The sequence below is a fragment of the Daucus carota genome, chromosome 6 (genome assembly GCF_001625215.2).
Source record: "Daucus carota subsp. sativus chromosome 6, DH1 v3.0, whole genome shotgun sequence".
Classification (NCBI taxonomy): domain Eukaryota; kingdom Viridiplantae; phylum Streptophyta; class Magnoliopsida; order Apiales; family Apiaceae; genus Daucus; species Daucus carota.
Window position 1 is genome coordinate 6,680,137 of NC_030386.2, and position 17,599 is coordinate 6,697,735.

The 17,599-nt window shown below is 35.5% G+C and overlaps 1 protein-coding gene across 3 annotated transcripts; it reads right to left on the reverse strand.

The window, feature by feature from the left end:
* Window positions 1-79: 79 nt before the first annotated feature.
* LOC108227368 (abscisic-aldehyde oxidase) lies at window positions 80-13,748 on the reverse strand. Of its 3 annotated transcripts, XM_017402475.2 has the most exons (10): window positions 13,506-13,746; window positions 11,208-12,878; window positions 10,765-11,024; window positions 10,453-10,659; window positions 10,133-10,351; window positions 7,403-8,368; window positions 6,251-6,346; window positions 2,068-2,166; window positions 1,544-1,733; window positions 80-440 (listed from the first exon to the last, which is right to left on the reverse strand). In XM_017402475.2, exons 1-10 carry the CDS (start codon window positions 13,672-13,674, stop codon window positions 205-207), a joined length of 4,113 nt encoding a protein of 1,370 aa, XP_017257964.1. In that variant the 5' UTR covers window positions 13,675-13,746; the 3' UTR covers window positions 80-204. The 3 variants fall into 3 exon arrangements, 1 of the variants encoding a protein (XP_017257964.1); XR_010284220.1 differs by lacking the exons at window positions 80-440; window positions 1,544-1,733 and adding an exon at window positions 3,945-4,376 and having other exon boundaries at window positions 13,506-13,748; XR_010284221.1 differs by lacking the exons at window positions 80-440; window positions 1,544-1,733; window positions 2,068-2,166 and adding exons at window positions 3,073-3,151; window positions 3,945-4,376 and having other exon boundaries at window positions 13,506-13,748.
* Between the last annotated feature and the right edge of the window lie 3,851 nt (window positions 13,749-17,599).

A 17,599-nucleotide genomic window follows, 5' to 3' on the forward strand; every position in this document is an offset into this window, starting at 1 on the left:
ATATCTGAAACCCGAATTTTCTGATTTATACTGGAAATCTGAAAAGAAAATTCTTGTAAACATATTATTGGATAAAATATATCAAAGAAATTTATAGAAAAAAGGAAAAAAATTCTCAAGATAAATTTTTAGCTCCACCCCAATATTATTCCAAGTGAAGTGTGTATAATATCAGTTCTCATCAGACATGCGGAAAGAAAAACATTAAGCCTGTTTTCTTCCTTGACAAGATAACAAGTTCTGCAAATAGGACTCCACATAATCCATTCCACAAAGTCGCTTCACAACAGGCATGGTAGCGGGGACATCTAATTGGAATGAAACGTTAGACTGGTCTGATGAATTTTTCCAAGAATGAAGTTGTTTTCGAGCTTCCTTTATGGCAGCCCTTGTTGCACAGTGTACTGAAACTGCCAAAAGTAAAGGCGGTTCACCAGAAGCTGCAATGTAATCATAGACTTCAGTAAGTAGATATACAAGTGGCCAAAACTTCTTTAGGTCATGGTGATGTACTGATGTATGTGCCAGTCTATGCATTTGCAGATGATCTAATGAACAAGACTAAATGAGAAGCTTTGCAACAACTTAAATATAACACAATTTGTTTGAAGGCAACTTGACATCTTTTAAAACATTATATAGATAATAGGCTTAATGCCTTTTTAACCCTCAATGTTTGGGGGTGTGTACTGATGCGTCCTCAATGTTTTAACTCGGCCGATTCAACCCTCCAAATATCTGATATGTTCTGGTTAGCCCTCATACCATAAAACAGTATATAACAGATGGTCAAACATGACATTTCACACTCCTGAGGGTTAAAAGGACATTAAATATTGAGGGTTAAAAGGGTTAAAATACATATCTAATATTCTTTAGGGGTTAAAATAAATAAGCAAACTATCTTTTAGGGGTTAAAGGAACGAGCAAACTTTATCTTTGATAGTAATTCTCAAGTTTGTCCTCCGTTATATACCCTTTTTTGGCTTCATCCCGGTATGAGGGCTAATCAGGACATATCATATACTTGGAGGGTTTAATCGGCCGAGTCAAAACATTGAGGCCGCATCAGTTCACATCCCGAAACATTGAGGGTTAAAAGGGCATTTAGCCTAGATAATAATAAGTATTGCTGCTTGAGTTCTTTCTTGGCTTCAGAGTTCTTCCTGCCTTCCATACTAAAAGCTCCTGGATGTAATTGTAACTAAATTGTTAGGGTGCTGATCACGTTAGTTGTATAACCCTGGTAGCAATCATCAACCAGGTCAGTGTTTAGAAGTGTTTAGAACTGTTACTGTTATTAAATAAAGATTTTGATGATTTTTCCATTTTAGGCGGTGTTAGGTTACTCTTAATGATTTTTCCTTTTTAGTAAAGTGGATTTTGACTAACATTTTATTTTATTACTAGATATCTTATCTCTTCGCCTATCCTTGCAGTTTTAGTATAATAGCAGGTCATCAATTTTAATTGCGAACCCATTTGCATGCTTATATATTAGATTTTTAATACCTAATCAGCCAAATAAAGAGAGCAGCCATACCTTTAGATGAGAGAACACGGTTTCTGTGATGTTCGCTATTAAGTACCTCAACATTAAGCTGCTTTGGAATTGTATCAATAGTCGGTATCTTGTATGTCCATGTGCTATCCGCAACCATTAGTCCATCTGAATTAGTAAGGTACTCTTCAGACATGAAGAATCCAATTCCTTGAACAAAAGCACCTTCAATCTGTATACGAGTAAACTTCTTATTTGAATCATTAAACATATCTACTCAATTGCAACCAACTAAATATCAAACTAATATTATGAATACACATAAAAAAACAAAATCACCACATGATCAGATAGGATCCATCCAAGTTGTACTTTATCAGCAACTCGGGTTAGTTGCGCTTTTTTTTTTAGCAACTCTGGTTAGTTATGCTTTATTTGGTCAGTATGGTCTTATCAGATATTTCTAATGTAAAGGACCAAATGTGGTAAATTGCTCAGAACTAAGTAGAATATGACAAATGAAAGATTAAAAAGAATGAAATTCTGATTTATGAAATTTGACGAACCTGTCCCAAATCTACAGCAGGGTTCAAGCTCTGTCCGCAATCATAAATGATATCCGAGCGAAGAATTGTAGTTTCTCCGGTCAGAGTATTTATCTCCACCTGAGATACAAATATATTTCTCCCTAAGCATGTTAGTAATGAGACTTAATGCATTATATATCATATTCCTCAAAGAAGAGTTTCATCATCCGTAAAAGCATTGTTAGAGAAGTGTTGAGATTAATTCAACGTTATTTAATTTTTTTTTAATTATTTAAATTGTTTGCTACCGGATAGAATTAGTTAGAGATTAGAATGAATAAGTTAGTAGTGGTATGCATTTTGAATCCTATCTTTGAAGGATGTTTATCAATATGTCTTGGCCCATAAAAGGCAAATTAATGTATTCAAAATATATAGATCAAAATTGATGTATACAATATGTATAGATGAGAACTGTAGAAATCATCTAACATTCTCTTCTTTTCTCTCCAATGAGAAAACAACAACTGCTATAAGAGCTAGTTCGATTGAGAAAACTGGGTGTTAAAAATAAGCTGCTTACGAGTGAACCGCCAAAAAACAAAGACGCTTTTTATGGTGTTAAAGATTCTGACGCTGATGATAAAGCTTCTCAGGGGAGAACACCGAGAGGTTCAAAGAGGAAAGGAAAAACATTGGCACACCATAGATGTGTGAAATAGAGAAGTAGAATTGTCGGTGAGAAGTGCTCCTGATTTAAAGAAAAAAGGTCCTAAAGGCAGTAAGTGGATGATGAGAAGTGCATCAACATCTGTAACTGGTAAGAAGAGCACCTATAAGAAGTTTGTGAAGAGAAGTTTCTAGCAAATGATGATGTCATCATCGGTCAGTACTTAGAATTAAGAGGGAGTTTCGAGATTATTTTAAAGTTATTTTTAAATTGTTAGCTATTGGATAAGTAGAATTAGCCAGAGATCAGAATGAACTGCTACATCTGCACAATATTCGGTGCCTCAAAAGATCAACCTACCTGGCCACCTACATCACATCTAATAACTTGCGATGGATTCCTAGCAGTGCTCTTACAGGTAGTATTAAGGATACAAACAATCTTTGCCCCTTGCTGAAAGAGTTATAACAATAGCAAGAGTGAGCAAGAAGTGCTCAACAAGTATATAAAAAGAGCAAAATGATAGAACTTTAGATATAAACTTTAAATTGACAGGTATTTTCAACAATAGAGAACAGTAGAGATAGATTTATACAAGTATCACAATTACAAGGAATTTAAAATTTAAAAACTATTATGTGAAAATCATTCGCCTATGATGCATGTGCTGTGTCGGTGATCAGCCGATCATCAAGCACCAGGTACAGTCCTGCAGTGTGTACCAAAAAGAACGAACGGATACCCAAGGCAGACATTGGCTTAAAATAATGTAACGTGTAACTCACGACTGGCACCACGGTCCCAATTGGTTAACAGGTTTCATAACCAGTTAATAGCACTTCTATATTAGAAGCCTTTTTCAATTTCTATTTTCATTATACCCGAAGCCGAAGGTATCTAATAATCTTAATTCAGAATTCACAGGGTAACTCTCCGTGTATAGCACTTTCCTGTTAACCATGTTTGAAAATCTAAAGTTTAATTTGGTTTAGTTCAACCTTATCAAAGTGATATAATATCAAGAGAATATTGAACAAGATATAATCATTCATTTGCCACTAATGTAAACAGGATTATGTGTTTCCGAATAAAGATTCCCAAAAATTCCAAGGATCATTCCAGGTAAAACACAAGAAACTGAAGTCACTAGTACATATGTATCAAGGAATTGATTTATAAACAGGACAATGGATCTTTTATTGAAAGACAATAGAAAGAATAGAAGAAAGAGTGAACTTGAACTTGCCTTAATAATAGCTTTCTACTATCTTCTAATGCTCTATCTACTGCCTGGCCTGGTCTCTTAAGCTGGTTCCCGCCTCCCTGGTTGGAATTTGGTCTTTGATTAAAACGAGGTTGAAAAACTCTCTATGATGGTGCTCCTTCAATTGTCCTTGCCTTCCTCTTCTAGTTATCTTTTTCCTTTCGTTAAAAATCGCCCTCTCCTTCTATAATCATGGCTTTCTGTACCACCGCTCTATGTTCACTTAATTCGAACATTGCGACTCTGCTTCCAATTCACTGCTTTAACCCCTGTTGAAATCGTTTAGCTCTTTTCGCTTCTAAATCCAGATAATCTGGAATAAACCTGGATAATTCGGTGAATTTGGTGGCATCATAGTCTGCTCAACTCCGATTCCCTTGCTTTAATTCTAAAAATTTGATTTTCCATCTGCTCCTGCATATACATGGGGAAATACTTCTCAAGGAATAATTCAGTAAATCTTTATATGTATTTCCCCACGTATATGCAGGACCAGATTGAAATCAAAAATTTTAGAATTAAAGCAAGAGAACTCAAGTGTAGTAAACTACGAGGCCAAATGCACCGAATTATCCAGGGTTGTTCCAGATTATATGGATTCAGAAGTGAAAAGAGCTAAACAATTTCACAAGAGGTTAAAGTAGTGGATCAGAAGCAAATTGCAATGTTTGAATTAAGAGAATATACAGCGGTGGTACAGATGGAGAGAGTGATTTTTCACAGAAGGAAGAAGATAACAAGAAGAGGAAGGCAGAGACAGCTGAAGGAGCACCACCACATACAGGTTTTCAACCTCGTTTTAATCCAAAACCAGAATTCTGGATGGGGTTGGGGGGGGGGGGGGGGGGGGGGGGGGGGGGGGGTGGGGGGGGGGGACCAGCTAGAAGACCAGGTCAGGCAGTAAATAGACCATTAAAATATAGTAGAAAGCTGTTACCAGGGCAAGTTCCCTCTCTCTTCTATTCTTTCTATTGTCTTTCAGTAACAGTTCCATTGTCCTGTTTATAATTCAATTCCATGATACATATATACTGCTGACTTCAGTTTCTTGTGTCTTACCTGGAATGATCCTTACAATTTTTGGGAATCTCTATTCGGAAACACATAACCCTGTTTACGAGGCAAATGATTATATCTTGTTCAATATTCCCTTGACATTATATCACATTGAGAATGTTGAACTAAACCACATTAAACTTGATTTTTAAACTTGGTTAACAGGAAAGTGCTATACACGGAGAGTTGCCCCATGAATTTTGATTTAAAATGATTTGACACCTTCGAGTATAGTGAAATGAAAATAAAAATTTAAAAAGGCTTTTAATATAGAAGTGTTACTAACTAATTATAAAACCTCATAACCAGGCGGAATTCATTTGTTGGACTGCGGTACCGATCGTTAGTTACATGTTACATTATTTTAGGCCAACGTGTGCCTTAGGTACCCCTTTGTTCTTTTTGGGACAGAATGTGGGACTGTATCCAGTGCTTGATGATCGGCTGATCACCGACGCAGAACATGCACCGTAGGCGGATGATTTTCACATAATAGTTTTTAAATGTTAAACTCCTTGTAATTGCCATACTTTTATAAATCTATCTGTGTTGTTCTCTATTGTTGAAAATACCTGACAATTTACATTTGAGATCAGTCATTTTAATCCCTATCATTTTGTTACATTTGTTCTTTTTATATAGCTGAGCACTGCTATTATTCTAACTCTTTCAGATAGGGGCAAGGATGGTTCGTATCATTAAGACTACCCTTAAGAACGCTGCTAGGAATACATTGCAGTTTCTTAGACGTGATGTAGGTGGGCGGGTAGCTTGATCTTTTGAGGCAGCGGATGTTGTGCAGATGTAGGAGCTATGTATGTATTCAGTTTAAGTTGTCAACAGGTTTATATTTTTGGATTGCTAGCAACGCTTCTTGTCGAGGTCTTGCTAGTGACATAACATATGTTGTAATAGATGTAATAGTTTTCGGTTTCTTGTTTACAATCCTATTTTAGGGGGTCGAGTTTATTTTCTCTTCTTATTCCGAGTTTATGTTATTTTGGTTTTAGTGGCACCAGATCTAGACCCCAAATCTGAGGGTTGTCAGACAGAATACATAAATGAGATTAGTAAAAATCATCTGACATTTTCTTCTTTTCCCTCAATAAAACCAACAGAAAGTATTGTTTGCATGCAAGGTTGGTTCAAGATATATATCAAAACACTTATCTTTTTAAATATATACCGAGATGCCAAGAAAAATAAGTATTAGAATTCAGGAGGCAGCTTACCTCACTTACTGCAGCGCCATAATTCAAGTATTGCATGGAACCGAAGTCGGGCACAAAATACGAACTTGCTGACATGTTCACAGCTTGCCTGTGTGCCTGCATGTTGAGGGAATTATCTGCATGAGATACAGCAGATACTCTGTCCAAGCTTGTTGCCATGAGTTGTGATTAACTAAATGTCTAGAGCTTCACAGCAGTGTTATATTTAGTGCCTATTGAGTAAAGTCTAATAAATTCAAATTGATTCTCAGAAATCCTTAAATAAGCTAACTGAATCGTGTTTTGACATTTCTGCTTACTGGCAAACTAGGGGATGGAGCCTACAAATTTTTGTTTGCTGCTCTGTAGCATGCAGCCGTACTTTCTCCTTGTTAGCTTCTTTTTCTCTTTTCTTTTTTGTATTTGTTCTTCCAGCTCAATTTAATCAGTTTTAAATCATTTCCATTTTATAATAACTTTGGAGACATTTTTCTCATATGTTTTCATCACAAAATATAGAAGTTTGTTGTTATATACTCTTTTCTTTTGTCAGGATCCTATTCCTATACTTGATAAGTATAGAACACAATTAAGTACAGAGCTCTGGTATGTTGTCATCATACTAGACTTGAATAAAATCCAACTATAACCACCATTTACCATCCGAAGCACTTAATCTGCAAGGCTTACGCTAATGAATACATCTTCTCTCTTGATAATAAGAGGTCCAAGGTTCGAGCACCAGTGAAAGCATGTGTGCATTATGCTTCAGTATTTAAGTTCTTGCTATTGACCTTTACCAAATAACACGTAATAGTTAATACAGTTTTAAGTATTGATCCCTGATGATCCTTAGTACATTTAAATTAATCCAGTCAAGTACCTGCATATACTGTATTGCAGTTTAATTCTGATCCAATCATGATGGCGTGAGGTTTTTTAATCTGACGGGTGAATAATGCAGGTCTCTTAAATACATATACAGTGTACACCTTTAAGAAGAATATCCTCATGCAATATCATTTATAAAGCCAACGGCACGCATAAGTGAAAAACAAAACAAAGTGCTTGCAAGGAGATACATAATATGAGGAAATTTAAGAGGTTTAGATAAATTCTTATCAAGAAATGAGAGATACCTGAAGAACTAAATTATCAAGAAATCAGATATACCTGGAGAACTAAAGTATCCCAGGTCAAAGAAGCCATTTGAGCCTGCAACTTTTCCTTTAAAGGGGAGAGTCGTTCGATCAAAATGTTACAGCAAATTCTAACTGCTTCGCAGCTTGATTCAGAAGTCGTGCTTCCAGCTGTAAACCCGCCTTGAATTAAGCTCAATGTATCTGCTTGTACAATCCGTACCTTATCCACAAGGTTTGCAGTTCCATCACATTGAATCGTACCAAGTGCATATGCAGTCATTTGTTTGACCTTCGTCCACAGCCCCTGCCCAAGTTCAATCCCACCAACTTCTACAGCAACGGACCCATCTGAAAGAATGCTTACTTTCCCCGGGGTAGGTCTCACGGTTACTTCATGCACAATGGGAACTCGAGAAATTCCCCTTTTCTTCCATAAATTCTTTTGATTAAACTGTTGTATCATTTCAGTTCTTTGGCTAAAATTCGATGTTACCTGTAATTTGTCCCAGATAGATGGCAAAGTATACTCCACAAGTTCTCCTGCGCTATGCTTATAGAATAAATTGAGGCTATCAAATGTGTGAAGGTTCCTGTGTCTAACAGAATCTACTTCCATGAAAAGCATAGAGGCAACATGTTCCATTACAGCTTCTGCAATAAAAGATGGCTGCACCTCCCCAGGGGCTCGCATTGCAGATTTATTGGAATGGTTTGTTTTGCATACCTTAATGTCAAAAGATAAGGCTCCCCAATTATACTTCTTAAGCACCCCCAACATGTTATTTGGCATAATAGGGCTTATATCTGCAGACATCCCTGCATTGATCAAAATACATAGGTGTAGGGCTGTAATCTTTCCATCGGATTTGAACCCAACATCATAAGTTATCTTCATGGGATGCCTTCCTCCCACCATTATCATGTCAGTCTTACGATTAAGATACATTCGTACAGGACGCCGCAATTTGTATGCTGCAAGTGCACATGCTGTTGCTACCTAAAATTTGATATACCAAGTATATTACATGTACAGAAATGAGAGATCTAATGACAAGACTAATATTGCAAAGGATGAGTCTAAACAAGTATTTGTGCGTAGGAATCTATATTACATTGAGAGAATGGTATAATAAATGTCAAAATTGACTGAGCAAAAGGGGAACTTAAGGGGAGTGTCAGAAGATCAGGCTGCATTTGTTGATTTTGTTTACTGTATGATATCAACATTGTACATAGTAAGTAGTTGCAGTCTTGCAGAGATATAAGACTACTAGCTTGTACTAGCTTGTACCTGGAGTAGATTATAAGATACATCCATATAGTACTCACATATTAGCTTCTTTGGCTTTTCATTACGTTTTTTAGTATTATGGAAGTACAAGACTCCAATGATGTAAAGTGTCAGCATGAAATGTTGTATTTCACATATATTTTTGGAGAGAATTTAACATGAAGCGTTCAATAGATAAAGGAAATTCTTAATAGTACCTTTCTATATTTGGCTATTCCAGATTTGCTAGTTCATGTGTTTGACTTACGAGTGCCACCCTTTATATTTTGAGTTTTGCAGATACAATACCATTCCACTACGTGAACATTAAACAAATGTTAAATATAAGTAAATGACATAATTACCCATATAAACGTTATATTTTCCACACTTTCAGCATTCGTAACTATCTACTACATCGATAAACAGCATTGTCAAAATAGTTGGAAAAAAACAAAGTCTAAGACATCAAAATATAGTTTAAAACATAATATATATGATATATACCATACGAATTTACATACAATAGGGTGCTATCCCTCCACTGTAATTTGTGTTATTTTGTTTTACCTAGCAAATAAAGTGACCAGGTATATGGATTTCATTCATTGATTTATTAAATTTACTCCCTCTGTCCCTCCAGGTTCTTAAAAATTTGGGACAGATGGTTTCGCACGCCATTTAAGGCTCCTATAAAGTATATTTTCATAAATTATTTTACTTTTTTGTACTTCTGAATAAAAAATTTAATGTTTAAATTTTTATTTAAAAATATAAAATTTCAAAAATAAGTTATGAAACTATATATTTTATATACATTTTAAAATCCTTGCCAAGCAGTGAAAAAAACCGTAAATAAATGAGAGGGACGGAGGAAATAACTTTTTAAGTAACAATAATTATGTTTACGTTATTCTCTGTGAAACAAATTTCTATGGACTTTAGCAGCTAATGCCGCAACTTTTTGACTTTTACATGTGATACTCTCATTTCCAACGTTCTTTTTAACTTTTAGATGTGATACTCTTATATTTTAACACTTGACTAACTTTTGGGTAACAGAGTGGTATCTTATACGAGAAACTTAAAGTGCAACGGTAGCACTCCCCCTCCCCCTCTTCATGTCGATTTAGTATAAACTCATATATACATATTAATATATAGGTTCTTTTCATTTTATGTCCTCATGGCCTAAAACAAGAATAACTCAATTGGTTTACCCATTAACAATAAAAATTCAATTGGTTTACCAAACGATAAGAATAATTTAATTGTTTACCTACCAACAATATAAGTATAAATCCAAGAATATCCATCTTGTAGTCGATTGAAGCGTCTAACAACATTATCATGCAATCCATTACTTCAAAAAAAAATTAAAAGAATGAAGTCGTGTCATGAATTATTTAAATTAAAAGATAAGTATATTCTGTAATTAGTAGGAAGTTGGATTTATTAAAATAATATGGAAATTCTGACATGTGCACTTACAGGCATGGCCCTTATTGCCTTTCCACCAAAACCTCCTCCAACCCTTCTCGTGATAACTCGAACATTATGTTCAGGTATACCAAGACATCTTGCAATAACTGTGTGTACATACTCTGGACACTGAATAGAACTATACACCACCATGCAATTGTCTTCATCTGGTATAGCAAGGGCAGTTTGTGTTTCCATATAAAAATAATATTGGGAACCAAGTTTGATCTGAAAATCAACCGCACAAATATATAAACAATTTGAAAGGGAAGCAAAAGTCAATTTTACAAAAATAGTACTTTATTAATGAAAAGCATATTACCAATTACCTCAGAGTTAATCCTGTGATCAGCTTCAGCCATGCCTTTCGAGAAGTCCCCAATCGGGGCCGGATATAAGAAGGAAGGAACTTCGAAGAAACTTGATTTCTCAACAGCCTCTTCAAGAGTTAATATAGGTGGCTCTAAATCATCAGTATCATAATCAATTAGGGACAGAGATGCACCCCTATCTGCAAGCTTCTGTGTATCTGCAGCCTAAATAAGATATTACAAAAAGAACATAAAAGACTGTTGTATGTCATTAAATAAGTTATACCATAGATCAAAATACATACAAGAGCCAGGATAGAGCAAAATTACCACAAAAGCAAGACACTGGCCAGCACACCTGGTAATTTCGTCAGCAAACAGTGGTTCTGTACCAAATATGGTCTTAGAACCTATGTTCTCCCCTCCATTTGGAATATCATTGTAGGTTATAACAGCAGTTACTCCATCTGGTAGTGACTTGGTCTTGAATCGGACATTCTTCACCCTTGCCAGTGGCTTTGTGCTATATATAAATGCACCGTGAAGGCAGTTTGATGGTGAAGGAATGTCATCTACATAAACAGCTTCGCCTATATGATTGATGAGGGAAACAACAGTCAGAAAGATATTTTCTATTTGAACATGGATCAGCTAATGTTAAAATTACTCCCAAACATAATGTCTAGAAAGTTATTATGTTTCTTGATGCATTTACCGCACTAATATGCATCAGGTATAAATTGAAATGAAGAGACAGAGGAGGCATAACTAACCAGAAGCTTGAATAGAAGCACCGGATTTAACAATTGGTTGACCAACCGGATAGTACTCTCTGCTTGTTTCCACCAGCTGCTTTCCAGATGACAATAGTGAAGGCTTTTTAGCATCATTTGACAGGTTGTCTCCATCTTTAAAGTTGTTAGCAGAATTATGAGTAGATAAACCATTGGAAACCGAAACAACGCCATCAGACAAGGGATAAAGAAACTTAAAAAGATAACTGACAACCAAGCTTGATTTATAAGTAGCATCTGAAGTTCCATCTTTGGAAATCACAGTGGCTCGAACTATGTTAATAGCTTCATAGAGAACATTCAAACTTATAGGCTTACCAGCCAAGTATTCTTCAGCCTCCCTTGCTCTCATGGCATGTTTAGCTCCAAAAGCACCAAAAGCTAACTTAATCTTATTTATCACAAATCCCATTTTACTTGGTGAAATAATGGCTAAAAAAGCAGCATTTAGGTAAGGGAGTGCATTTCCAAGTGGCCTTGGAGCAGCGCGATAAGTTTCAAACACCAACTTACTAGTTTTGGTAGAGAAGTTACTTGTAAATGAGGTCGAGAAAGGAATTTGGATACTCAATAGAACCCCTCTATTATCCAATGGTGGCTTTGACAGATAGTCCTCCAATGTAAGATTTTCACGTTTTGTATTGATTATTAAATCAACTGTAGAACTCACAGCAAGAAGTACTGTGACAATGTCTGATGGGAAACAATGTCTTTGTGCCATAACCACATTCCCCCCTACACTAGCTAAGTTACGAACAGGCTCTGAAGCAATCTTCTCCATATGCTCAGCAATTTTGGTGAATATCAATTCCCAATCTGAACATACGACGCCACCTACTTTTTCTTTCAATGCTGAGATAGCTTTAGATATTGTGACAGTTGCTCCAATTACCATCCCTGTCTCGTTTCTACTAATTGATGAAAGCTCAGAGACATTCCTCAAGTTGATGTATCTCTCATATTGATCAAGGTCCTTGTAATAACCAATTCCTGTGTTACCAGCAACTAACTTAGTTCGAGTTGTAGACAATTTTGGGTCAGTGAAAGTTCGGAGCTCCTCAAGAGTGCGAGGACTGTACCAAGACTTTTTATGAGGGCTCAAATACATTGTAGACTCCAATTCTCTTTTTAAGAATTCAGGATATGTACAAACATCATCTTTCGGATTATAAGAAGGTAATTTACTTAGTTTATCTTCATTACTCTCTCCCTTTCTCCAGAAGGAATTCATTCCCAAATCCTCCAGATCAACATCAGCAGCAAAACTTTTACAGGCATCTGCAATGGGTCGATATCCAGTACATCTACACAGATTCCCTGATATAGCCTTTTCAGCTTCTGAAACAGTGAGTTTGGAGAATCCTGTAGGGGGGTCCGGCCTCTGCTTCTCTTCGGCATTGACCAGCGCTGAGAACAGCGAAATGCACATTCCGGGCGTACAGAAACCACATTGAGAAGCATGAAAACCAGAAAATCTTTCATGGATTGGGTGAAAACCATCTCTGCTATTTCCAAGTCCTTCAGTTGTTGTAATTGAGCAATAATTTACACTATGAACAAGTGTAAGACATGAACTCACAGTGTAACTTTTTACTTTCTTTAGCAAAGGGTCGTAATTAGACAGTAAAACAACACAAGCACCACAACCACCTGCAATTGTAACAAACATACTTTTACATGCTATTCTATATTCATAGATATTATCTTTAAAATTTGATAATTCCAAAAATTCAATTCATGTTGCCAGCCCAGAAATAAGATGGCAAATTTGAATAAACAGTGTAGCTTTTCACTTTTAATTTTTTTTAAAGTAACAAAGACACCACAATTTTATCTTGTACAGTATATAGTATTAGACAAAGATTGCATTTTCATATATTGGCAATCCTAATAAACCACTTTATGTTACAAAACGAATCAACAGCAAAGAAATGGAGAACAAAGATTCTAAATCAGGAAGCCACTTGCAAAAGCAAGAATAAAGGTTACAAATTTAAGAGGCCTTTTGCAAAACTGGAATAAAAATTACAAATTCATGAACCCAATTTGTAAACTTTGAATAAAGACTACAAATTTAAGAAGCCACATGCAAAATAAAGTCTAAAGATTAGAAATATATGAGGTATGTTGCTGCATCCCATAACAATGAGCCAAGATGAAAAGAAAATCAAAGCAAAACAGGTCTTAGAAGAGAGTAAAAGTATAAATCCATGGAGATACATAAGGACTAAAGATTCCAAATTCATCAAATTTTTGTAGAAAAAAAAGAGGACAAACCTTCACCACAGCTGAGCTTGACACCCTTGAAAGGGGTAGAAGAACGCAAGAAATCAAGAAGAGTGGTAGAGGGGTGTACTGAAACCTCGTATCTTTTTCCATTTACTGCAAACACAACAACATCATCTTCATCATCACTGCCAATTCTTACTTGACCTCCTCTCTCCATCTCTCTCTCTCTCTCTCTCTCTCTCTATTCTATACACTTGACAACACTTGTTAATGTACTACACTTTAAGACAAAAGGTGTGCGGAAAAACATACAATATTTATACCCCACATCCCTGGATATTGCCGTGTATTTTGGGTAAGCTTAAATTAAAATAAGAAACGGATATAAGTAAAAATTATACTCCTCAGGTCCAATCACATTCTTACGTTACTTTTCGATAAGTATTTTGAGGCTTTTATAAAGTCTAGTTTCATAATATTTTTTTATTTTTTTTCCGAATAAAAATTTGACATTTCAACTTTTATTCAATGAAGAAAATATTTAGAAAAATATTATGGAACCATATTTTATAAGAAACTCAAAATGTGTGCAAACAGTGTACGTAAACTTCCTGGTGGGACGGAAGGAGTAATAATTAACTATTACTTCCTCCTCCACTCTATTTTATTTTGTTGATGGCTCGACACGTATTTTAATATTCATATTTGAAATTTAAAATATTTTGATATTTATAATTTGACATAAAATAACAAATATTTAAAAATAAATTATGAGATTATATTTGATATATATCTTTACGTGTTAGGGGTAAGAAAGTCTTGAAACATGAATATAATTTTTTCTCAATTTAAAATTATTTGTTTCATACATTTGATTATAAATAATTAATAAGTCTGATTGATATTTTGATTTTTTACCTTAACTATTTGATTAATTTCTGAATTATGCTCGTAAAATTCAAGCATGATATTCTATTATAATAATTAGGGATGAGAATCGGGTCAATTCGAGATCAGGATGTGTTATCCCCACCCCGATCCCCGAATCTAATACTATTCCTCGAACTCGTCACCAAATTCGAATGGAGATTTTTTCGCTCCCTCATTTCTACCTTGAAACAGCGAACGAGGATCTCTACGGGGATTCAATGAATACATTCTTTTAAAAACAAAAATTATAATATATATATATATATAATATAATTTTTGGTAAATTTTATATTAGTATGTCATAATAATAATAATATTCTTTCACTTTTATATAATATTTTAAGCGTCGATTCAAATTAATCCTTATTTATCATAAAAATAAAAGATAAAACTAGACTTATTATAATTAATTTATATTATGATACGAAATAATTTTAACAATAAAATGATGGAGATTTCTTAATTTTACAAATATTACACTCCCTGGTCTTCCCAATCAGATATTTAAACATCTTAATTGCTAGACGCTGATACGTGAATCCTGCATTCTTAAGACCAAATATCATAACCAAATAACAGAATACACCAAAGTCAGTAATGAATGATACCTTAGGAACATCATCTTGTCCATCCAGATCTGGTTGTATCCACTGAAACCATCCATGAAGCTCAACATCTCATGAAAAACGATGGCGTCTATCAATGTATCAATTCTAGGGAGATGAAAATAGTCTTTTGGGCAAGCATCATTTAGGTCCGTGAAATCTACATACATCCTCCACTTCCCATTAGCTTTCGTGACCATGATGGGTTGACTAACCATTCTGGGAATTGAATCCTCTTGCCTCTCGGGAGCAAATTTTCTCTTCTTTTGCTTCACGAGCTTCCTCTCAGGATTAACATTCAACTTGTGTGTCATGAAGAGGGGATCAATCCCTGACATATCATTTGCTGTCAAAGCAAAAACTTCACGGTTGTCCCTCGAGAATTTCACAACTTCTGATTTCAGGTCTTCGAGGAGTGACGCCCCTACATAAGTAACCTTATCAGGCTCTTCTGGATACAAGGAGATGGAAATCAAGTCCTCAGCAGGCTTTCCTCTCCTTTCTTCTTCTCGGACTCCAAGTATTTAATGGGTAGAACTTGCCCCCAACCCCTCTGGGTTTCAAAGCTGCAACATAACAACTCTTTGCTATCTTCTGGTCCTCCTTTTCTTCTCCCGTTTTGTTCCTTGTCGGGAATTTAATTTTCAGGTGGTATGTGGCTGCAATAGCTTTGAAGGCATGCATCCTTGTTCTTCCTAGGATAGCATTGTAGGTCGACGAAGCCTTAATAACCAGAAAATTTAACATATACGTGGCCCTGTCCGGGCTGGATTCCAATCGTAACCGGTAATTAGATCATTCCCTCGATCTTAGACTCCACACGTTTGAAACCATATATGGGCATATCGGACATCGTTAGTTGTGAGTCTGTATATCCCACTTTTCATAAGCATCCCATAAGAGAATGTTTACTGAAGCTTCATTGTCAACGAGCACCCTCTTTATAATGAATTCCTAGGTCGCCACTGTAATTACTACAAAGCCGATTCCGCTCTCCATCCACGGAGCTGGATCCTCAAACCCAGCCACCACCTCACCTCCAGGCTCCAATCATGTTGACCCTCACCGCCAGTGGCCAAACCACATCTCCTCAAACCTTAATTCCACTAATTTTCGGTAGTGTGGCGCCAAATGTTATAGATCGGTAAACGAAGCGTAAGCTCCTTGATTTATGACTGTTCTGGAAAGTCGAGATGTCTAAGTATCTTTAGCTGTGTAATAAATCAAGCCAAAACATAGTTCTAGTTTTGAGTAGTGACTTGAAAAGCAGTCGGATTTTGGTTTCCACCATTCTCTCTGTTCAATGGAGCATGAAATTTCTGAGCGTAGTCTAGATGATCTTGTCATGGTTGTTGTCTTCATCCCACAGGCGGCGCCAAATGTTATAGATCGGAAAACGAAGCGTGAGCTCCTTAATTTATGACATTTCTCGAAAGTCGAGATGCCTACAACGATTGGAAGTAAGATTCCACATATTGAAATCCTCGTAGAAGTAGACTTCCGTATTTGAGATTGTATAGTTATTGTCTTATGTAATCGATGATTATCTAGGATTCTAGATGGTCATCATTGAAGGGTTAGAATCCTTGTACAAATAAGGTTCTGGATTCTTCTTGAAGTACCCTGGTTGGACTAGGCTTTCTTAATTGGGCCTTGATAGGGCTGGATGCTTATTTCATGAGTTTTGACAGTCCGCATAGCTCAAACGTGGATGTCAAGGGGGCTAATTTGTAGCATGTATTAAGTAATTATGAAATTAATTAATATCCATATATCAGGCCTTTAATCACTGAGTTTTTATATTCACGGGTTTTTAAATAATCCTTAAATAATTAAGAATCATTTCTAACCCCTATTATCATGTTTTGTGTTTCATGTATATCTCTCCTCTTTTGAAATTGTTCTGCACATCTTCGTTCGTCGTTCATCACCATACATCGTTCTTATTCTTCATCTTGAAGTCAACAAATTCCACCATGTCACACCTCCATTGTTTTGATTAATTATATTGCTTATAAATAATTCATTATGGGCAGGTTGGTCATGAACAAATTTTTAATATATGTTGTTGCAACACGTAGGGATAGATGAAATGCCAAAAACTGAAAAGATGAGAACAAAGATATGTTAATAGATGAGAACAAAGATATGTTATGCAAACATGGCTAAAGTCGGTGAAGAGAAGCATGATGGAGCTTTGATGTACGAGCTAATTGTCCCGTAATGTCAAGTGATAGGCCCGATATGTAATATCCGATTATTTAGAAAGATATGCGAATTAATACTACTATGCGATATACGGGATTGTATTGAATTAGAAAATAAAAATATTTTGTTCTTTAATTAATCTCAACCATTCGTTACTTTTCAAATCTAATGACAAGTTTTTTGGTCTACAAAGACTAAAAATTGTACTACCCCGAGTCTGAAAAACTTATATCAAGTAATAAAACACATGGTTATAAAACAACCACAAATAGATTAGTTATAATTCCCACCGATCATTAAAAAGATAATCTGTATAAATTAAGTGTTCACAATTTCCGATCCTAGGTGAATTAAGTTTAAGCGCGTGTTTAATAATGTACGAAAGCAAATTCCTAGAAT

Bases quoted from the DNA above. Each gene is read 5' to 3' on its own strand.
- LOC108227368 (XM_017402475.2), bottom strand. From the start codon at position 13,674: ATGGAGAGAGGAGGTCAAGTAAGAATTGGCAGTGATGATGAAGATGAT. The intron at 10,660-10,764 runs GTAATTTTGCTC...TATCTTATTTAG, and splicing joins GCCAGTGTCTTGCTTTTGTG to GCTGCAGATACACAGAAGCT. The intron at 10,352-10,452 runs GTAATTGGTAAT...GTTGATTTTCAG, and splicing joins ATCACAGGATTAACTCTGAG to ATCAAACTTGGTTCCCAATA.